Source organism: Carettochelys insculpta, chromosome 1 (genome assembly GCF_033958435.1).
Source record: "Carettochelys insculpta isolate YL-2023 chromosome 1, ASM3395843v1, whole genome shotgun sequence".
Taxonomy (NCBI): domain Eukaryota; kingdom Metazoa; phylum Chordata; order Testudines; family Carettochelyidae; genus Carettochelys; species Carettochelys insculpta.
Window position 1 is genome coordinate 273,696,827 of NC_134137.1, and position 23,951 is coordinate 273,720,777.

General features: G+C 49.9%; 1 protein-coding gene across 1 annotated transcript in view; it reads right to left on the reverse strand.

Moving 5' to 3' along the window:
* NT5DC3 (5'-nucleotidase domain containing 3) overlaps positions 1-17,496 on the reverse strand; it is a 44,774-nt gene extending 27,278 nt beyond the window's left edge. The window contains exons 1-2 of the mRNA XM_075007708.1: positions 17,225-17,496; positions 4,417-4,601 (exon numbers count right to left, since the gene is read on the reverse strand). Coding sequence (XP_074863809.1) covers positions 4,417-4,601; positions 17,225-17,435 — 396 coding nt within the window. The 5' untranslated portion in view covers positions 17,436-17,496. The remainder of the gene's footprint in view (positions 1-4,416; positions 4,602-17,224) is intronic.
* Positions 17,497-23,951: the final 6,455 nt, after the last annotated feature.

Below are 23,951 nucleotides of genomic sequence, written 5' to 3' on the forward strand. Positions count from 1 at the left end.
CAACTGGTCTGCCTTCACGTTGTGCGTGCCCGGCAAGTAGGAGGCTCTCAGGATTATATCGTGGGCGATGCACCAGTTCCATAGGCGGATTGCTTCCGCGCATAAGGTACGGGATCGAGCTCCTCCTTGCCTGTTTATGTAAAACATGGTGGAGGTATTGTCTGTACTGATCCCGACGACTTTGCCTTGTATACGGTCTCGAAAGTGTTTGCAGGCGTTGAACACTGCTCTGAGCTCTAAAACATTGATATGCAGAGACTGTTCCGTGGGTGACCACAGTCCTTGAGCCACCTCTTCGCCCATGTGCGCTCCCCACCCTATGAGGGAGGCATCCGTAGTGAGGAAAACCGATATTTGCGGCTGATGGAAGGGTACCCCTGTTAGCAAGTTCCCGGGGTTTACCCACCATTGCAGGGATTCGCGCACCCCAGGTGGGGGCGACACCACCCTGTGAACGGTGTGTACTGCCGGCTTGTATACACTTGCCAGCCAATGTTGCATGCCGCGCATGTGCAACCTGGCGTTCTGTACCACAAACGTAGCCGCTGCCATGTGGCCCAGCAGCTGCAAGCACGTCAAGACCGGCACCGTAGGGCTGAAGGTGATGACCTGCACGAGGGAACCGATGGCTCGAAAGCGAGCCTCTGGAAGGTATACTCTCGCCGAGACTGAGTTTATGCGAGCCCCTATGAACTCTATGTCCTGTGAGGGGTCTATCTTTGATTTTGCCATATTGATAACCAGGCCAAGTGCGGAGAACGTGTTTGCTGTGACGCGTATCATGCGGAGAACCTCCCTTTTCGAGGTCCCTTTGAGCAGGCAGTCGTCCAGATACGGGAAAATAAACACCCCCTGTCTGTGCAGGTAGGCTGACACCACTGCCAAGGTCTTGGTGAAGACTCTGGGGGCCGAGGAAAGGCCAAACGGTAGGACCTTGTATTGGAAGTGTTCGTTGCCCACCATGAACCGGAGAAAACGTCGGTGAGCCGGATGAATGGTTATGTGGAAGTACGCGTCTTGTAGATCGAGGGCTGCGAACCAGTCTCCATCGTCCAGTGCTGTAAGGATGGAGGCAATAGTGATCATCCGAAAACGTTGCTTGCGCAGATACCTGTTGAGGCCACGAAGGTCTAAGATGGGCCTCCAGCCTCCTGTCTTTTTCTCCGTCAGGAAATACCGAGAGTAGAACCCTCTCCCTTGCAGTTGCTCCGGCACCTTTTCCACCGCCCCTATGAACTCTAGGTGGGCCACCTCCTGCCTGAGCCTGGCTACATGGGAGGCCTCCTGGGGGTGGGGCTTGGGCGGGGGTCGCGGTGGCGGGAGCGACTGGAAGGGGATGGCGTACCCCGTGGCTATGATCTCCAGCACCCATTTGTCTGTGGTGATCCTTTGCCACTGGTCGTAGAATGGTCGGAGGCGATGGTGAAAAAGTCGTTTCGGATGATCTTGTGCAATGGTGGTGATGGCGCAGCCCTGGATTTGTATGTCAAACTTGTGGCCTTTGGCCCCGCCCCGAGGACGTACGGCCCTGTTGTGAGCGTCGCCTGGGGGTTCTGTACTGCTGGTGCTGCTGATGCCGCCCTTGCTCGTAACCCCTGTGATATTGGGGGCGCTGTTGCTGGTATTGGTACCGCCTTTGCTGTGGGTAGTACCTTTTCTTTGAGTATGGAGGGGTGTAAATCCCCAGGGTCCTGAGTGTGGCTCTTGAGTCTTTACTGGAATGAAGGACCGAGTCAGTTGATTCAGCAAACAGCTTCTGCAAGTCGAAGGGAAGGTCGATTATCTTCGCCTGCAGATCTCTCGGTATGCCCGAGGTCTGGAGCCAGGACTCCCGTCGCATCACCACTGCAGTTGCTGTGGAACGTGCTGCCGTGTCCGCAACGTCCAAAGCAATCTGAACTTCCATCCTCGCAGCCGTGTAGCCCTCTTGCACTATGGCCTTGAGGACCGGCTTTTTGTCCTCTGGAAGCGAGTCCATGAGGGAAGTTAACCTGGCATAGTTGTCGAAATTATGGTTCGCCAAGTGCGCTGCATAATTTGCCATTCGCAAGGTTAAAGTGGAGGAGGAGTAGACCTTTCTGCCGAACAGCTCTAGCTTCTTGGCATCTTTGTCCATTCCCCCTGTTTTAAATTGAGATGTTTTTAATCTTTGCTGCGAGGACTCCACCACCAAGGAGTTTGGCTGGGGGTGGCTAAACAAGAACTCCATGCCCTTCGCCGGCACGAAGTATTTCTTATCCGCTCTCTTTTGGACAGGCGGAATAGTTGCCGGGGTCTGCCATATGGTAGTGGCGGACTCCAAGATCGCTTCATTAAGCGGGATTGCTACTCTGGAGGAGGCCGGGGAGCTCAAATTTTTAAGGAGCTTATGATGTTTCTCTTGCACTTGTGCTGTCTGGATGCCTTGCGTGAAAGCTACCCTCTTAAACAGCTCCTGAAACTGTTTGAGATCGTCCTTGGGATGGACGTCCCCTAAGGCCGTGGCCTCATCCGGGGAGGAAAACGAGGAACCGCTGGGGTACATTTCTTTGGACCCTTCCGGTTCTTGATGGTGATGGTGCGCCCTCTCGCTGGAGGTTTGCGAGGGAAAATCTCGTGGGTCCACGGCCAGTCCCCCCTGGGATGCTTGAGTCTCCGTCCCCGATCGCGATTGCCCTCGGGGGTACGAGGTAATATGTGGGGATCTCTCCCTGGTAGATTGCCGATGGTGTCCATGCCCCGCGTGGTAGGGACGACCATGGCAGTATAGGCACTGTTCCTGGGAAGGTGACCTTGACCATTCCCTTTGCACGTACCCTGTGTGTCTGGGAGAGGGGGATTGTCGAGACACTGGAGAGAGCGATTTTGCATAATAGTCCAGCGATTCAAATCCCAGGAAGGGCGAGGGTGGTGCCAGCCATGGGGAGGCTGATTGCAGGAAAGGAGAAGGGGGCTCCGGGTAGGCTAGGGGGGGGCCCCTGCCTTCTGGTTGGAGTCTGCAACATGAGCGGAGGGCTGTGAGAGAAGAGCTCCACAGCCCTGTCTGGAGAGGGGCTGCAATGCCTCCTCTTGTGTGCAGCCTTCCCCCTCCCTTGAGGAGGTAACTCCGCCCCCTGATGGGCGGGGGATCCCGGCCCCGTCGGCACCGTGCTAGGCACGCTCGAGGGCGGTGCCACACGTGCGGAGTCCTTGTGCGCCTGCAGGCTACGTGCCTGCGCGCTCTGCACCGCCGGTTCCCCGGGGATCGGTGCCGCTGCCTGCGGTGCCGCTGGTACCGGCGCTTGCTTAGCCGCCGCCCTGCCTGCGGTGCGGGGCGGCTGGCTGATCATCGGAGGCTGAGCCGCTTCCACGTGGCTCTCCGTGCCGCCGCCGATCAGCTGTTGCTGCGGCTGGGGGCTGCTCGCTCCTCCCGTCCCGCTCACTGTTGCTGCCGGCAGGGATCGGGTTGGAGAAACTTTCCTCCGTTTTTGTGCTGATGGAGTGAGGGAGGCAGCTTTCCTTCTAAGGGCCCCGGAGGGTCCCTCCTGCTGCGGCCGCTCCGGCACGTCTGGCTGGAGGGCCTTGTCAAGAAGCAGCAGTTTAATTCTCATCTCCCTGTCTCTCCGTGCTCTGGTCGTTAACTTTGCACAGAAGGCGCATTTTTGTGCCACATGGGACTCCCCCAGGCACCTTATGCATAGACTGTGCCCATCGGACACTGGCATCGCCTCTCGGCAGGACTCACATTTTTTAAAGCCTGAGGAGGACATTGTTGGTGAGTCTTTGAGTTTGTTTGTGGGTACTTAGCACTTCTTTGTGCTGTTTCCCCGTCCGATGGCCTGCCTCCGCAGGAGGGCTGATGGCCCTAGCTCCCGGCCTCCGGCGCTGGTTACTGGGACTGGCTTGAGCTGTCCCTCCGTAGCTTGTTTGTTTTTTTTTTTTTTTTTTACAAAATAACAACCGGTTACTTATGGTATCCTAAGAACTGAAAAACTTTAAAGAGAAAAACAAATAAAGTCGTTGAATACGCTATGTGGCTTTAGCCTAGTCGGATTCCGTCTGCAGCCGACGGCGGTTGAGAGGAACTGGCGGGGACCGGATCGCGCACATGGCCAGGAGCGCGCCAGGGAGCGGCGCGTGCCGGCGCATGCGCGGTCCGGCAGAGACTGCTTGGAAGATCCGATCTGCGGCGCCGGCCAAGCCGTCACCTATGGTGGAGCACCCACGGGGACACTCGAAGAAGAATCTTCCTTCTAGTTCCTGTACTACATGCAATGTGCACATTACAGAAACTGGACTGAACTAGGAACTTTGTGGTCTGTAAGACACTACCACATAAGTTGAACCAAAAGGAAGCCAACCAGGTACAAAACCATTCTCAGATGTACTAAGCGTCTGTCAACAAGAAACTGCTCACAGCACTCCTATAGACAAATAAAGTAATTTTATTCATCTTACCCGATGCTCATTAATGAGAAGATCCCGGGCAGCATTAAAGATCACAGTGTGTAGATGTTTGGAATAAAAGACCAGAGTGTAGTCATAATCAAAGCCATAGATTTCAATGTCTGACAGACTCATTTCATTGTTGGAAAAGATAGCATCTGGATTCAGCAAATTACTCATAATTGAAGGAACTGAATCTGAAGAAAATAAAAAAAACCCAATGAGTTAGCATTCCAGTCTAAGCATAAAAATCAAACCCCATGAATCTTATATTCTAAATTTGACATTTATAATTAGGTATTTGTAATGATAAGGTGACCCAGTGGATGGGGGTAAGAAGTACATGTGCTATATCTTGATTTTAGTAAGGATTTTGACACACTTCCACATGACATTTTCCAAAGGGAACTAGCGAAGCGTGGCATAGATGAAATTACTATGAAGTGGTTGCACAACTAGTTAAAGGACCATATTCAAAGAATAATTATAAAGGATTCACTGTCAAACTGAGAGGATAGATCTAGTAATGCTCTGCAGAAGTCAGTTCTACATCTGGTACTATTCTGTATTTCCATTAATGATTTGAATAATGGGGTAGAAAGTATGCTTATAAAATTTACAGATGACGCCAAGCTGGGAGGTGTCAAAATACTCTAGAGAACAGGATTAAAATTCAAAATGACCTTGACAAAAGGGAGAATTGGTCTGAATTCAACAACATGAAGGTTGATAAAGGGAAAGAGTACAAATTAAATGTGGAAAGTCCAGAGGACAGCAACAACAACAACAACAACAAAAAGATTCAGATATACTGACATATGAGAGAGGATTAAAAAAGACTTGACACGTTTAGTTTTGAGAAGAGACAACTGAGGGGTGATCTGATAAGTTTTTGAATATGTTAAGGGCTATTATAGTGAAAACAATGAACAGTTATTCCCCATGTCTACTGAAGGTAGGACAAGTAGCAATGGTCTTAATTTGCACTAAAGGGATACGTCTACACGAGCCCCAAACTTCGAAATGGCCATGCAAATGGCCATTTTGAAGTTTACTAATGAAGCGCTGAAATGCATATTCAGCGCTTCATTAGCATGCGGGCGGCTGCGGCACTTCGAAATTGACGCGCCTCGCTGCTGCGCGGCTCATCCCAACGGGGCTCCTTTTCCAAAGGGCCCCACCTACTTCGAAGTCCCCTTATTCCTATGAGCTGATGGGAATAAGGGGACTTCGAAGTAAGCGGGGTCCTTTTGAAAAGGAGCCCCGTCTGGACGAGACGCGCGGCGGCGAGGCACGTCAATTTCGAAGTGCTGCAGCCACCCGCATGCTAATGAAGCGCTGAATATGCATTTCAGCGCTTCATTAATAAACTTCAAAATGGCCATTTGCGTGGCCATTTCGAAGTTTGGGGCACGTGTAGACACGGCCAAGGAGATTTAGATTAAATATTAGGAAAAAAACATAACTATAAAAGCACAGCACTGGAACCAGACTTCCAAGGAAGGTTGTGAAATCCCTGTGATTAAAAGGTTTTAAGAACAGGCTAGACTGCAAGCCAGATCCAGCCTATCACACCTTTTAAGCCAGCCCACTCCTGCACATGGAGTGCACTGCTCAAAGCTGCTAGCTCCTTCTTGCAGCTCTCTGCACTGTGAAGGAGGTGGGATAGGCTTCACGTGCTGCCCTCACCCCCAGCTTCCCTCAGCTCCCACTGGCTGTTTTTTGGCTAACAGGAGCTGACTGATTTTGCAAGAGGTGGGGGCAGCAGGTGAAGACTGCCCTGCAGCACAAAGAGCCACGTGGAGTGGTCATGGGCTTCCAGCAAGCCTGGAAGCTTGCTTGAGCATGCTGCTAGCCAGGAGCTGCTCAGTGGTTTGAGCATTAGCCTTGTAAACTCACAGTTGTGAGCTCAATCCTTGATGAGGCCATTTAGGGGTCTGGGGCAAATAGATTAAAAAAATTCTGTCAGGATAGCGATAGGTCCTGCTGTTAGTGCAGGGTACTGCATTTGTTGACTTCTTGAGGTCCCTTCCAGTTCTATGAGATAGGTATATCTCCGTATATTATTACATGCTTCCTGGCCTGCCTCTGGTTCCCCCCACCCCCTCTTGCACCCCAACTCCCTCCCAGACCCTGCACCCCATCCTACACCACTTCCCCCAGCCAGAATCCTCTCCTGCATCCATACCCTCTCCCATACTCTGCACCCCAATCCTCTGTCCCATGTCACAACTCCCCCTTCACCCAAACTCCCTCTCAGATCCCCACCACTATCTCCTACACCTCAATACCAACCTCCCTTTTACACCCAGCCTGCACCCCAGACTCCAAACCTCCTCAGTGGAGAAGTATGGCCCTTGACCACTTACCAAAATCTGGGAGTTGTATCCCATGAAAAATTATGGCTTACCCCTGGGCTAAACCAATGCCTATCAGGGACTGTCTCGGTTTATTTGGTTTTGCACAACACAAAAGACTGGGATTGATGACTCTGAGGTCCCTTACAGCCCTCTATTTCTATGATTCTACAAAAATAAGTTAGTTGATGGAAATTATTACACCTTTTCAATGAATATTAAATGAATATAGTAGGACAATGATGATCAATAGGATGCAATAATATCAAACACCAAAGACACAGGAATGACAGAGGGGGTCACTATGGAAGGACAGAAACATTATATGTGAAAGAAAACAGAGAGTCAAATATAGTAACAAACAAACAAACTGAAAAGAATCTGTACCATATAATCTCCATGAACAGATATCCAATGCTACAATATAAACACATCACTGCAATAATAATAATGGTAGTCCATCGATCCGATGACAAATCTGTGTAGATCATCTGTTATTGGTCTTATGGTGTGCCCTCTGGTGACCGTATAAGCCAATTCTAAAGGTGCACATTTTGCCGCAGTTGGTGCATGGGAAGTTTGCAATCTGTGGGTTGTGCATTGCTGATGCTCTGTGACATCGTTCGCGTACCTCTTGTAGATGCCGGCGGCGGTCTTCCTCAAAGGCAATGCAGGTATTTCTGACTGTTGCAGGCCATGGTGTTCTGTCACTGGTGGCATCCTCAAGGTCCCTAGGTTTGATACTGCTGTACTGCAGATTGGCTTTGATGGTATCCTTGTAGCGTTTCCATGAACGACCTATACGCTGGATGCCCTGGGAGAGTTCACCATACAGAAGCTGGCGAGGGATTCTGTTGGCATCCATGCAGCTGACATGACCGGTCCAACGTAGTTGTGACTTCGTAATCATCATTTCGATGCTTGTCATCTGGGCTCTCTTGAGGACCTCAAGATTGGGCACTTTGTCTTGCCAGCGGATCTTCATGATGTTACGGAGGCAGTGTATGTGGAATGCTTCGAGCTGCTTGATGTGACGCCTACATGGTGTCCATGTTTCGCACCCATACAAAAGAGATGAGAGAACAACAGCTCTGTACACGAGCAGTTTTGTTGACATCCGGATGTTACGGTGGTTTAGAACTTTGACATGCAGACAGCCAAGTGCCTGGCTCGCTTTGGATATTCGCGCGTTGATCTCATTATCCAGTGGTCCATCACTGGATATGACACTACCCAGGTATTTAAAGTTCTCCACTACTTTAAGCTGAGTGCTGTCAATGGAGATACTCGGGACAGGAGCATTTGATCCAGGTGCAGGTTGATGGAGAACTTCTGTCTTTCCGAGGCTGATAGTCCGAAAAGTTGCGAGGCCTCAGCAATCACTGCAATAGGAATATACTTAAAGCTGCACCTCTCAAAACCAGAATTCTCTCATCCAGCAATATCTGCCTCTGGAAGGGCCACAGATGTTACTGGGTCAGAGTGCCCCAGAAGAGAGGCTGCTATCAGAAGGGCAGGTGGGAGCCCACTGACAAAGGGGCTGGCAGCCCTGTGCACAGGAGGCCAGGAGCTTGTGTTCCTGGTGACAGCTCCCCAGCAAGGGCATCTGTCAGCTCCCCCTGCCAGTTCCTTGCCAGGCTCCCTGTAAGGCAAGAGCCTGCTCCCTGTGCAGGATCCCCAGCTGGGTCTGGGGCCAGCAGCCTGGTGGGGGCTTGTGCAAGCTCCCCAGCTACTTGTGCAGGCTCAATGGCTGGGGCTGAAGCTGGCAACCCACCTTGGAATGAAGCTGGCTCCCCGGCCAGGGCTTCTGCGAGTTTTCCAGCCTAGGCTGAAGCCACAGCCATGCAAGGTCGGTGCTGGCAGCATCAGCCCAGCAGGAGCCAGCTGTAGGGAAGGGGGCTGCTAGGGCTGGTGGGAGAGGGGAGATGAGGCACGGGACCTTCCTTTGTCTGGCAAATTCCCTCATTCAGGAGGGCTCAGGTCCCAAGGGTGCCAGACAAGGGAGGTGCAACCTGTATGGACCACCTGACCAGGATAGTGACAGTGACTGTGAAATGTTCCAGATAAGACAGGATACAAAAACAGAAAACCCGCTAGGGATTTCAACTATTTCCATATTGACTGGGTATTTATCACCATAGCACAGTATGCTGAAAAAATATTTCTAGACACGAACCCATGAAGGGAGAGGCAATTCTTGAGGTAGTCCAACTGAACCACTTGGTAACAGCAAATATAATGTAATAAAATCTAACATCCTTGTAGCAGGGGAAAATGCCAGTGAAACCTACCATAGTAGCATTTAACTTCAAAAAAGAGGGGACCACCTAAAAAAGTAGAAAGCTAGTTAAACGTAAATTAAAAGGAACATCCTCTGGAGTGAAATGCCTGCAAACTGCATGGAAACTATTTAAAAACACCCTAAGAGATGCTCAAACCTATATTCCATTTTTTTTTTAAAGTAAGGACTAAAAATATGCCCCCGTGGCTAAACACCCAAGTAAAAGAGATGGTTAGAGGCAAAAAGGGTATCCTTTAAAAACTGGGTGGCAAATCCTGTTAAAGAAAACTGAAAGGAGCATAAATTTTGCAAAATCAAGTGTACAAATACAATCAGACAAACTAACAAAGAATTTGAAGAGCAACTAGCCAAAAGACACGCAAACTAATAGAAAAAAAATGTAAGCATATTAAAAGCAGGAAAACTGCCAAAAGATCAGTGGAGCCACTGGAAGATCAAGGTACTAAAGACACACTCAAGGAAGACAAGACCATTGCAGGTAAGCGCAGAGAATTCTTTACGTTAGTCTTCACTGCAGAAGACATGAAGGACATTTCCAGACCTGAGCCATTCTTTTCAGGTGACAAATCTAAGGAGCTGACCCAGATAGGAACAGCTATAGAAGCAGCTTTGGAACAATATAATAAGTCAAAGTCATCAGGACCAGCTGGTATTCACCCGAGTTCCCAACTGTGCAGCTGAGAACTATTAACTGTGATATTTAACCTACCACTTAACTCAGATTCTGCACCTGATGACTGAGGGATGGCTAATGCAACACAGACTTTTTAAAGATTCCAGAGGTGATTCTGGGACTTGCAAACCAGCAAACCAAATTTCGTTAGCCCAGACACACAGATGAACGTGATACATTGGAGAAAAGCTAATGCAGCTTTTTTAAAGGGAAGCCATGTCTCACCAAGCCATTAGAGAATTTTTTTGAGAGGGCCAGTAAATGTACGGGAAGGCCCGATTCATTGCAAAGTGTGTACTTGAAGCCTTTGACAAGATTCCATCCCAAATGCTCATGAGCAAAGTAAGTCGTCATGGACATCAGGACAGATTCTCTCATAGATCAGTAAAAGGTTAAAAGATATGAAAAAAAAGTACAAGTAAACAGCCAGTTTTCACTACAGAAAGAGATAAATATGGAGGGGGCCTCCCAAATATATGTTCTGTGCTGTTCAACTTACTCATGAGTGATCTTTAAAAAGGAGTAAATGGGAGTTTGCAGACAATACAAAATTACTCAAGATAGTAAAGTCTAAGCCTGAATGCAAAGAGCTACAGAGATCTCACACAACAGGGTGACTAAGCAACAAATGACAAATGGAATACAATGTTAGTTGCAAGGTATTGCGCATTGAAAAAATAATCCAATAACACAAACCAATGGGGTCTAAATCAACTGTTATTTCAAGGAAGATCTTTGAGTCATAGGAATAGTTCTCTGAAAACATCTGCTCAACATGCAGTGGAAGTCAAAAAACCTGAAGAGACTATTCCAAACAATTAGGAAAGGGAGAGAGAACAGACAGAAAATAGCTATCTTAATGTCACTATATAAATCCACGGTACCTCCACACTTTGAATACTATGTGCAGATCTGATCACCCCATATCAAAAAAAGGATACATTAGAACTGGAAACAATATAGAAAAAGGCCACAACAATGGATTATGGGGTATGGAGCAGCTTCAAATCAAGAGCAATTAAAAAGACTAAGCCTGTTATCTTTAAAAAAAAAAAAAAAAAAGGACAACTAAGGGGAGATAAGATAGAGGTCTATAAAATCATAACTTGTGCAGAGAAAGCGAATAAGAAGTGTTATTTGCCATAACACAAATGCCTGTTGAAATTAGCAGGCAGCAAGTTTAAAAATACATAAGAACATACTTTTTCAAAACACACAGTCAACCTGCGATACTCATTGCCACGGAATGTTATGAAGGCCAACGCTATAACAAGGTTCAAAAAGAATCAGATAAATCCACAAAACATAGGTCCACCAGCAGCTAATAGCCAAAAACAACAGCCATGGACTCAACTCCATGCTCTAGTGCCACTAAGCCTCTGACTGCCAAAAGCTGAGACTGGAGGATGAGGGATGGATCACTTGATCACTGCCCTGTCCTGATGATTCCCTTTGAAGCATCTAGCACAGGCCACTGTCAGAAGACCAGACTACTGGGCTAGACCAGGGGTTAGCAACCATTCCAAAGCAGAGTGCTGACATTTAACCTTTTGACCTCTATGTACGGTCCAAGCGGCAGTGATATTTTCAAAGTCACTAACAGTCCTACTTACAACAGCGTCATTAATAAATAAAGGAAGATGCAAAGCTTTGCCATTTAAGTGGTGGTTGGTAGCATCACCTGGTCTTTTGTTAATCCACACGCAGTACGGCCCTGAGCAAGCTCCAGGCTGCCTGGGGGCAGGGCTGAGCTCCCCCCTCACATGGTGATGAAAATCGGCTTGTGTGCCACTCTTGGCAGCCATGCTGGGGGTTGCTGACCCCTGCGCTGATCCTCAACGCAGAACAAAAAAAAATGTTCTTTATAATTTTACTAAACTGGTTTGGCTACCCATAATATTAAACCACACACACATCTACTACTACTTTTGAAGTAAGAAAGAGATTTATGTAGGGATACTTAACAGAGGCCCCTGTTTCATACACAAGACGTGCATTTTCTACGCCTTCATAAATAGGTTTTCATTCTGTTTTGCTTTTACCAGCAGCATCCTCTCCTTCGAGTCTGTACCTCTTTCCATAACATTAATGAGTTCATAAGCTGTTTATTAGCCATTTCAACTTTGGTTTCAAGCCCATGTATGTGTGGAAGTACAAACAAAATACAGCAGAAAATCAAAGAGAGTTACTCAAGTACAGGATTTATAAAGCAACACAAGAAACACAGTCTAAAACTCCGTATAAGTCTTCTGAAGTGACTGTGTATTTTTTCCCTCTTAACAATACAATTGTGCCAGTCAATTCCAGCTCAGACAGATAAAGATAAAATAACAATTATTCTTCCCAAGCAACAGTGAAGTAGATATTGATATAGCTCTGGAGTCTGAAAGGAACTTGCTTTCTTTCAGCAACAATGTGTTCAGCAAGCCATGATTATTTCTGCTTTTTCCTCAGTGTTTTTGCCCAGGGTTCATTTTATACCTATTTCATAGTTGCTGAAAGTTGTAAACAGAGCTGTTATAAACAAATTCCATAAACAGGTATTAATTACAGGTTGAACCTCTCTAATCTGTAACTATCTCATCTGGAAAACTACGTAATCCAGCATGATTTTAGTTAGCTGGAAGACTGATTACAATGGGTGTGGCCACTTTTTCCATGGTCTCATAAACTTTGTTTCCAGCCACCAGTCCTGGCTCTCAGCGCTCAGTGTTCTGTGCTGCAATGTAGCTGTAATTTACCCCAAACGTCTTCTAAGAGCAGTGAAGCGTTGGTAATGTTACTAGACAATATAACCTCCTATAGTCTGGCAAATTCTCACGTCCGGCACTGGTCAGGTCCTGAGGGTGTCAAATTAGGGAAGTACACTCTGTACTTTGGCTGGCTAACATATCCCATTGCCACATACTTCTTAATCCAGAACGACAATGTAAAATGACTAATCAGTCCTGAATTAACAGTGAAATAAAAAACTAAATGTCAGATAGCCTGTAACAACCTGAATTCCCGAGTGAGCCTAACAATACTTTCCACCTCCTTCTATGTTCCCACCCTTGCATTTACAGAACTCCTTCCCCAGTCCAGGCCACACCTCCTCAGCAACACACTAAGGCAATGCCTCCACAACATTTATGTGTGGTATTTGCAGCCAATATGGATAAAGAGTGCCAAAGAGAAAAGATCCAGAATACCGTATGTTTGAATGACCTCTACAATGCCCCACCTCCCAAAATTACGCTAACCTTTGAACTCTCTCATATATGGCAAAAACATGCTTGCAATGGCACATTTGAGTGTGCACCTGCCTGCGATTTTAGCACTTCTGAAAGCAGGGAGACTGAAGTGTTACCCGGAATTATTACGCCACCGGCAGAACAGGGCAAACCTCCCCCACATCTTTCAATAAGCCTGAATGCTGGAACTGAGGAACTACCTCTAGCCCAGTTACCAGATCCCACTGAGTCCTTTGTCTGTCCAATGAAGCTGCAGACCTGTGCACTTCAGTAATGCTTCCCCTGCCCCCACCACAACGATAACGTGCATGGCAGGAAATGGACTGAGACCATCAAAATAATTTCTCACAGGCCAAACAGCCATCGGGCACTCTCAGTCACTACCAACTTTTTGTAAGAGATGGTGCAGAGAGCAGGCTGTTATACAGTGAAGGTATACCCGTGTGAATGAAGGTATGCCCATGCGAACGAAGGTATGCCCATGCGAACGAAGTCACTTGGCCTTCAAACTCCCATCTAGCAACTCAGCCGGGCGATTATGTACGACAAAGAGCTCTTACATACAGCTTTTCATAGTAGATCTCCAAGGGATTCACAATCTCTAGAGTATTTCCCAACCTTACACAGGCAATCTATGGAAGAGTATTAGCTCCACTTAACAGATGGGAACTGTGGCACAGAGAGGCTAAGGGTGTGTGTACACGGCAATCAAAAAAAAAAAAAAAAAGAAAAGAAAAGAAAAACAGCACAGCCATGGTTAGCCTGACTTAGGCATACAAGGAATCAATACATACAAGTGCAGTGTGGATGTTCAGACTCAGGCTGGGGCCCTGGCTTTGAGACACCGCAAGGAGTCAGAGCTCATGTCCAAGCATCTACACTGCAATTTTATAGTGCTGTATCCTCCACCCTTTGCCACACGGTTTTTATTGCAGGGAAAATATACTGTAAGTCAGCATTTCTCAAATACCACTGTCGTGGCCACATGCAGCACCAGCAAACTTGTTTGTGGCCATAACAGCCTGGGCAAAGATTGGAGGGGCACTGGCTGGGGGGGGAATGGTGGGAGCCCATCTTCCTGCCAAACTGTGTATACTGATAATAGGGCCGGGGAGCACAAATGTAAAGGTTCAGCCAACCCTCGAATAGCTTAAGTCATGGCACTCTTTCTCCTTAGCCTCCTCTCCCAGAAATCAGCACCCAGCTGTTGCGCCCAACTAGCTGTTACCAAGCACAGTGAGATGTGCCTCTTTGGTTTTTATCAACAGTCCACCAGGAGGGATTGGTGCCCTGCACTGCACAGCCTCCTGGACTGCTTTGAGCCACATCTCTGGGGACATGTGGGGAAGATGTGTGCTGTACCTGAGGCAGCTGTTGTCAGTGGAAGCAGCTGCAGAGTTCAGTAGCTGGTGCACTCCCCTGGGTAGACCCCCTACTCCCATCCAAAAGGAACATAGGGGGTGCATCTACACTAGCCAGCTACTTTGAAGTAGCTGGCACAACGTCGAAATAACACGTGTCGCATCTACACGCGCCATGCACTATTTCGACGTTGAAATCGATGTTAGGCGGCTAGACATAGAAATCGCTATTCCCATCCAAAGATGGGAATAGCGCCCTACTTCGATGTTCAACGTCAAAGTAGGGCGTGTGTAGACGATCTGCGTCCCGCTACTTCGAAATAGCAGGGTCCTCCATGGCAGCCATCAGCTGACGAATTGAGAGACGTGCTGTCCAGCCCCTGCGGGGCTCTATGGTCACTGCAGGCAGTAGCCCGTAGCCCAGGGCTTCTGGCTGCAGCTGGAGGTCCATGTTGCGTGCACAGGGTCTGCAACTGGTTGTTGGCTCTGTGGATCTCTTGCTGTGCAGGCCGTGTGTCTGGCAGGGGCCCTTTAAGGGAGTGGCTTGGGGCTTTGCTGGCCCCTTATTTTGACGGGGAACACTTGTGTATGTGGACACTCCACATTTCCTTCCGAGGCGGCTCCTTTCAATGTTCCCTGTCACTACTTCAACGTGGAACGTTGACGGCACCAGCCCTGGAGGACATGTAGACGATACACGTCGAAGTAGCCTATTTTGATGTCCTTACTTCGAAATAGGCTACTTCGATGTAGTGTGCTAGTGTACACATAGCCAGGGAGCCTGGGACTCTACAAGCAGTCACTGAGTTCCAGATTCACCTTCCCTGGGGCAGGCTCTCACAGAAGGCCCGTGGGAGGCAGGGACAGAGTGCTTGAAGAGTATGTGCACACATTTACTTGTTTCTTCAAAATGTAATTAAATATTTCAGTGGAAATTTTTAGAGTGGCCGCCAGCAAGAGTTGTTAGAACCCTGTTGGGTAACCTACCCAGTAAAGTTCAGAAAACCATCTGAAGGTATTCCACACAAGCTACTTGCCATCCATTTTGATTCCTTGCTTCAGTACCTCAGAGTTATTTACTGCATACAGCACTCTCAGGTTTAAATAGCAATTAATTGGTCATTCAGCCAAAAGAGAACCAATTCAAAGGTCACTTCATTCCACACTTTTGAGCCTTTGCAAAAAGGGGCCTCAAACAAAAAGATCACACGTGTATATTAATACCTCGATTTGCTAATTTAATGTTGCCTAATTGCTACAATGGAAGAGATTTCACAACAAATCTATAAAAGAGTTTTACCAATGCTATGCTGCACCATCGTAGAACATTTTTTTCAAAATAGTTTTAAATATTTGAACTGAATAGCTTCTAGCTCCAAAATTTAATTAGCATGGTTCACAATCGCTTCTTTATATACGTGGTCTGAAAAATTGAGATGCTGCCCTTGCACATAGAATTGTAACTTCTGTGGATAGTTCTGTCTTCAGAAATGTATCAGTTTTAATATGTCTCTTATCTCTGGTAAGATAAGAGGTGGGGAAAAGTCAGGCATAAGTCAATGCATGGTTGCCTAAAGAGGCTACTGTAGTTTTCATAAAGAAAAAGCTATCCACATAAATCATATTCTTACTGAAAAACTGAGCTGCTGCATAACAGTCTTCAGTCATATCACAGATTCATACGCAGATTCATATTTTAGCCATCTGCAACTAGTTACAGTCACCATGGTGTAGGCACCATTTTGCCACCACGAAGACATAAGAAGCAATATTTCCAAACTGTAAAAACAAAATACACTTTAATGGATGTGTATGATAGTAAAGCTCAAGATGGATTCAGTTTACCTTCAATTTACCACCTAAACCCACTATCATGTGGAAACTATGTTCATTCACTCTTATCTAGCAAACAAAACTCCAGCTAGCGCAGGTATCTCTAAGAAGTGAATAAAACCACATATTTTATTTTCAGTGAAATATTTTGGCCTGTTCTACACAGGAGGCCAGTGCAGAGGATCATAAAAATGCTTTCTGATTTTACTATCTACAGATGGACATCAGGTTGGATTACAATATGAATGCTCTTCTGAAAGCAACAGAGAGGTAGCCCTATTTAGTTTATACTCCAACAAAACAAAGCAGCAGAAATGTAGCACTTGAAAGACTAACAAAATGATTTATTCAGTGATGAGCTTTCGTGGGACTAACCCCCTTCTTCAGATCTGATCAGAGGTGGGTCTGTCCCACAAAAGCTCATAACCGAATAATCATTTTGTTAGTCTTTAAAGTGCTACATTTCTGCTGCTTTCTTCTGAAAGCAAGACATGCAACGTTTGGCCCTTTGATGACACAAAAATAGGTTCCTTAGGAACGTTTTATTGACTCATTCAGTTTTCCTATGGGGAAGCATCCATTACACAACTGGTAGCCTTAAATGGCAAATTTAAGCATGGGGACGACTGACGCAGCCAGCTTGGTGTCATAAAGCTGCTGGCCCTGGCCCGGGCTCCCTGCAGCTACGAGCTCAAATCCGAGCAGAAGGCATTCAGACGTTCCAGCTTGGCACCAAGCTGCTGCATGTGGGGCCTGGGCGAGGGCCTCCGTATAAGGATCCAATACGCCCCAGGGCATTAATGGTGGTTGGGTGCCCCACCCGAGTTGACGAAATTCCCCGTGTACCTACGGCCCTTCGCCCCAGGGGAGCTGCTGGAGCCGGGGATGTACGGTGGCAAGAGACTATAACTGAAGCAGCCGGGGCCGCCTGGCCCCTTGGCAGGGAAGCCGAGCGGTGCCCGCCTGCAGCTGCCGCCCGCGTGCCGAGGCGGGAGGCGCCCTCTGGCTGCCTGACACTGCGGCGGGGCTGGCGGGAGCCGGGAGCTGGACGCAACACTCACCCTTGGTCCTTTTCTTGGCTTCCTGGTAGCACGCCCACAGGTAGCGCTTCATGTCGCCGGCCGGCGCAGGCGACGGCTGCGGCTGTGGGGCACCGGTGCAATGGGGATGCGCCCAGAAGGCGCTGCAGCAGCACAGCCCCGCGCCCGCCGCCGGCCACCGCCGCGCCCCGCCGCTCCGCCCGGCGACCAGCAGGGAACGCGCCGCCGCCATGCCCGCTGCTGCAGCCCCCTGCTGCCCGCAGCGTGGCTCCCCGCGGCCGGCTGAAGTCACTTCCTCGCGCGCCGCCTCCAGGGCGGGATCAGCAAGAGAGCCGGCGCTCCCCGTGCCGGGGACCTGCACGTGTTCCCCGGGAGGCTGGCCCGGGCCCGGGCCCGGGCACGCCCAGGGCTGGCTTTGCAGCTGCGCGCGTGGTTTGGCGGCGGCTCTCCTCAGCCTTTAAGGAGGGGAAGGGAAAGCGCCCCCCGAGCAGACCCCGCGCCCCGTGGGACGGGCCAGAGCCAAGCAGCGGGTTCCCAGCGCGAGCTGAGCAAAGCGAGGACTTTGCACAACCCCAAACCAGGGCTGTGTGCAGCTGCTGGGAGATGGCCTCCCTCACCCCGGGGGAGGTCCACCGTGCGACCACCTACATTAAGGTGAAGCTGTCAGCCGGGGCGGCCCTGCAAGCCCCGACCTTAAGGGAAGTGTTGCAATTTTTTCTACTTGGAGTGTTAGGATGTTTTTTAATCCAGAAAGAGGGAGAAGGTACCACAGGTTACCTTGGGTGTATCTGCCTGTGGAGTACCACCCAGGCCTCTGGTTCACCAACCTAGGTTCCGTCGCGCATTGCGATGCTGTACCAAGCTGCAAGCTGTTCCAGGGACAGAGACAGAGACATCCCCAGATGAGTTAAATGGTTCTAGCCATTCAGGAACCAGTCATAGAGAGGCTCCAGCATGGGCAGGAGGTGGAAGAGGCAGGCCAGCCCCTTGTGAACTCTGTCCCTACACCCCACCTCCTTTCAGAGCATCTGCCCCAGCCATCTCCTGGGGCTCTCTGGGCTTCAGCCCCACCGAGACTTGGGCCTGTGGTACCAACTCTCATGGGGCTAGGAAGGCTGGGAACATGTTCCACTGCTGGCATAGGGATGGCCTGTCTCTACAGCAGTGGGCGGAGGTGGAGAAAAGGGTGCTTGGGTCCTACACTGTCCTAGGCAGCACAAGCAGGGTCTCAGGCAGAACTTAATCCGCTCCCTATGGGCTCCAGTGTGTTCCCTGCAGCTCCCTAGCCTAGGATCCCAGAGCTGTACCTTCTTGTCCTTCCTGGAAGCTTGACCGGTGTAAGCTTATTATCTAGTCCCCTGCCCTTTTCCCTGCACAACTAGAGAGAACATGCAACAGCTCCTGTATAAATAAGCAGCATTCCCAGACACCTCAAGCAAAACTTACTGTTTTAGGTAAAATATAAACCACATTTACAGACTACAGAAAGTACAGAAAACCCTCTATTTAACGCACCAATGGGGGAAGGGGTGTCCATTCACGCAGACAGTTTGTTAAATCTGAGGGTTTACTGCTCCCACAGTTCTCCCCACAAATAAATGCTGGTGATTCACCAGAGCCACTGGAGGTGCCGCCACCAGAGGAACCACCATGCGCTCCTCCCACCAGAGGTAGGGCATGTACATGGGCAGGTGGCACTCATGTATGCCCCCCACCCCTGATGGGAGGGGCAGATGGCGGCTCCAGCTGCTGCCAGAGCCCCAGCCACAGTGGCTCCTCCAGCCACTTTGGTGATGGGTCCAGCGGTGGCAACGCCGCCAGCGGCTCTGGTGAGTTGCTGGCATTTACTTTCTTGGGGGGCTGGTGGACATCCGTTGTTCCTGAAGTCAGTTAAACTGGGGTCTGCTGAATCGAGGGTTTTACTGTAATAAACATGCAGAACAAAGTTTAAATAAAAGTAAAATTGCAGTCTGAATTCTCTACACTTAAAGGATTTGAATCAAGTAGCATCTCACACTAAAAGGGCCCTTCCTTAATATGCAGGCTGGACATTTTTTCAGCTTAGGATCTCTCACCCTCTTCAAAATCTTTGTCCAGCAAAATGGAAGAAGATAGAACATCTGGAAACATCAATGCTTGTTTGGCTCAAGCAGTCTCTGTTGTTTATGGACAATCTCTGAGAGGTCTCCTTGCTCTTAAAAATGTCCTGTCTTGGAGATTCCATAATCCCCATGGGCAATCCCTTCCACACTCAGGGACATACACACCTTTACCCAGTAGGGCTCCAGGCGTGACCCTGTTAATTTAAACTCCCACCCATATCCAGTTCCTAGGGCTTAGAGCGTAATTACCTGTAGGTATGTGGGATCTGTGTCACTGAAAAAGCCTTACACAGTAATATTCTTATTCTCTATTTATTTACAATTGCCAAAGAAAGCAGAATACATGCTAAGCACACAGTATCATGCACACCAATCCTGATAAGGTAGGCAGGCAGACTTCCACTGTTTGGATAGACAAAGTCACTCTCTGGCTGCTGGTTGCTGCATCTCAGGGTCTTGGGGGAGTGGGGTGGGGGTGAATCCTCCTTAAGGTGTTCCTTCTTCCCTCCTGTTTGATGTTCTGTTCTTCTTTCTCCCTGGACCCCCATTTTTAAATAGTGAAACTTGAGTTCTGCTTAGCTATACCTTGACCAATTATTTTAGTACAATTTTACTAAACAATCATAGCCTACGGTAACAGAATTACCTAGCTGTAGCCAACCAGGCTCGGGTTCCCCAGAAACGAGGCTGCACCCAGAAGGCAAGTGCTATATTTGGTTTATTAAAAGCGTGTGACGCCCACGGCAGGAGCCCCAGAGACGCCGCAGTCACCTGTTGGGGAAGACCTGACACGCCAGAGCTTCGCTTGGGGAGAGGCTCTGTAACAGGCCTCCTAACACTAGCTGATAAAGCTGAACTCATTAACATAAGATTGTCTAAAATTGCCTGTGCATTTCTTATCACTGTCTCTTGTGGCCTACTGCCAGCGTAGCCTTGAAATCTTGGCAAGCGCGCCTTGTTCTGCAGCAGTTCCCATGGCAGTTATTTTGCAGCTTTTCACCTTGTGCAGACTGGTCTGTTTAGATTCTCCTGAGGATTCACAGAGGGGTCGGACTGCACTCTTGACCGTTACAGTGTCTTCTCGCACCCTACACTCCTCCCCGTGACCCCTTTGTGAATTCCGAGGCTAGTAGGAATCAAGTGAGGTGGTTGATGCTCTCCTGGCAACACAGTGTGCACCTGTGGAACAGACTTGACCACAGTACATGAGAGCAGTGAAAGCAAAGTTACACAAAAGGGTATAGCTTTGCAAGAGAGCAGGAGTAGCACTGACACCTATAAAGCATGTGTTCAGCTGCGTCTACACGTGCACGCTACTTCGAAGTAGCGGCACCAACTTCGAAATAGCGCCCGTTGCGTCTACACGCGTCGGGCGCTATTTCGAAGTTAACTTCGACGTTAGGCGGCGAGACATCGAAGTCGCTAACCTCATGAGGAGATAGGAATAGCACCCTACTTCGACGTTCAACGTCGAAGTAGGGACCGTGTAGACGATCCGCGTCCCGCAACGTCGAAATTGCTGGGTCCTCCATGGCGGCCATCAGCTGGGGGGTTGAGAGATGCTCTCTCTCCAGCCCCTGCGGGGCTCTATGGTCACCGTGGGCAGCAGCCCTTAGCCCAGGGCTTCTGGCTGCTTCTGCGGCAGCTGGGGATCTATGCTGCAGGCACAGGGTCTGCAACCAGTTGTCAACTCTGTGGATCTTGTGTTGTTTAGTGCAACTGTGTCTGGGAGGGGCCCTTTAAGGGAGCGGCTGGCTGTTGAGTCCGCCCTGTGACCCTGTCTGCAGCTGTGCCTGGCATCCCTATTTCGATGTGTGCTACTTTGACGTGTAGACGTTCCCTCGCTGCGCCTATTTCGATGTTGGGCTGAGCAACGTCGAAGTTGAACATCGACGTTGCTGGCCCTGGAGGACGTGTAGACGTTATTCATCGAAATAGACTATTTCGATGTTGGCTGCACGTGTAGACGTAGCCTTCATGAGCTGTCCCACGGCCATACTGTGGGGCAGACAAAAGGCAGACGCATTTGATAGCAGCTTGTGCCAATGCTACCTATATGTTGGAGCTGTTACTGATATGTGGGCCCCACTTTGAGGCTGTTGCTACAGCAGTCTAGAGGTACCCGTGACCCACCCCATTAAGGGGATCGGGGTTTATACAGTAACAGGGCAACACTCGTGACCCGCTCAGTGTCCTGCAAAGCCCACACCACTGCTAGGATCTGCTTTTCCAGGGGGGTGTACCCACCTTCAGCTCCACAGAGGGTTTGTGACCAGAAGCCGATTGGTTCTTTTTGCTGGGTTCCTACCTGCTGCCACAGACCCCAGGATGCCACATCGCCAACGGTTGTTACCTCCAGTTCAAACGGTTGGCCCTGCAGCGGTGCAGTGAGGCGGGTGTGTGCCACCAACGCCTCTTTGCAGAGATCAAAGGCTCGTTGGTGCTTCTCTGTCCAGTTCCACTGGGTGGCTTTGTGCACAAGCTACTGTAAAGGGCGCATAAGAAAAGCAAGGTGTGGAATAAAAGCACGCCAGAAACCGAGAAGGCCCAGAAAGGTTTGCAACTGCTGTTTAGACGAGGGTGTGGGGAACGCCTGGATGGTATGCCGCACTTTCGGCGGAATGCATTTGTCTGTACCCACCCACAGTACACCCAAATAGACCACACTGTTGGCTGGCCCCTGCACTTTCTTGGGGTTAATAGCCCACCCCCATTCTTGCAAACCTGTTACAACAGTGTCCAGGGCAGCTTGCACAGTCGGTTCATCTGGTCCCGAGATCATAACGTCGTCGATGTAGTGGTAGCAGGCTGTCTGGTCAGGGAGGTCCAGACGCTCCAGATCAGCCTGCACTAGCTGATGGCAGATCGTTGGGGAGTGCTTAAAGCCCTGTGGTAACACAGTAAACGAGTACTGCTTTGTTAGCCACGTGAAGGCAAACTGCTCCTGACTCTCGGGATGAATGTCAATAGAGAAAAACACATTGGCCAGGTCTATGACAGCATGCCACGGCAAGGCCGCCACGGTGATACGCTCCAGGATGGTAACCATGTCCGGAACTACGGCCGTTAGCTCCGGGGTTAACTTACTGAGTTCTCGATAGTCCACTGTCATGCGCCACGATCCATCCGGCTTCTTCACTGGCCAGATGGGGCTGTTGAAGGCGCTCAGCGTGGGGTGGATAATCTCCGCCTGTAGCAATGCAGCAATAGTGTCACTGATTTCATGCTCTCCACCGGGGATGCGGTACTGCTTGACTGACACCGGGGTCTGGGGGACCGGCAGGCGCACAGGGTCCCATTTGGGATGTCCCCGCAGGAGGGGCTCCACAGTTCTGATTGCCCGAATGTAGCGGGGGTGCCCAAAGGCAAACAGCCCGTACAGCATATCCACACACCGGCCACGCAAGACGTCCATGCCAATGATGTATTCAGCCAAAGGTGCAGCCAGCACAGTCGCCCGAAAGGGAGGGGCTTTCCCCAGCATGAGGGTGACCTCCACCGAATAAGCGGTGGTCTCCGCTCCTCCGAGGCCCTGCACAACCACCTCATGACCTGCAGTCTGGGTAGAATGCAGAATGGTCACCTCAGCTCCAGTGTCTAACAGAGCTAACACATGCTGCTCCCCTCCCCGGGGCCACTTGATGGTTAATGGGACGAATGGGCGCCGGTCCCCTGCTACCTGTCGCACAGCCACAGCCCATAACACAGGAGACCTGCCTCCCCGTCACTTCCTGGGGGGAAGGGTCCAGTCGACCGGGGCGCTGGGCTCGGTCCTCCCCCCAGCTCCTGTACCTTTCTGTGGTGCCTGAGTCTCACCAGCCCTCTTGGAGGCACCCACATCCTCGCTCCGCTGAGTAGGCAGCAGTTGTAACCAATGCTTGTACAAGTCTGTTGTTGGCAAACCATTGATCTCCTCACGGGGCACTCCTGCCTTCAGCAAGTCCGTCCACATGGTTCTCCGGGTCACCCTAGCGTGCCCTTTCTCCTGCCCAGGTGCTCCCGCCCGACCACCTTTCCCTTTTGTGGCGCGGACCGCTTTCGCGCCTATGACAGCCTCTAACTGCATCAACGTTCCAACCAACTCACCTATACTCCCGCCCACTGCCATGACCACAGCCATAAGGGAGGCCTTGAGCTCAAGGGGGGCAAGGTGTAACAGAGTGGCCTTGATGGATTTCTGGACCGCTATATCATCCGGTCCCATGTCGATGAAAGCCACAGCCCGCGCCATGCCCAGCTGCTGCAGCGCACTCACCCCTTCTGGGATCATACGCCAGGGCCTCACCAATGCTTCCAGTTCCCCCAGGGAGGGGTAGACCTGGTCCACCGCCGCAGTCAACCAGCGGTACAGGGACAGCGCTTCCACGGCGTGTCCCTGTGCATCATTCAGACCTTGCATAGTCTGCAGTGCCTGTCTGACCTGTGAATCCTGGGACAACACGCCCATCTGGTGGAGTTCCGCAAGCAGCAGCAACACAGTGTTGCCCGCGTTGTCCCATACACGCACTAGCCAGGCCAACAGGCCTTCCCCTGGCTCCTGCTTTAAACTCTTCACCATCTCCTGCAACTCACTTGTCTTAAACATTCGCCAGACCTCGGGTCGCGGTTGCTCCCCTTCTGACCTCAGCTCCCGAATGGGGCATGCC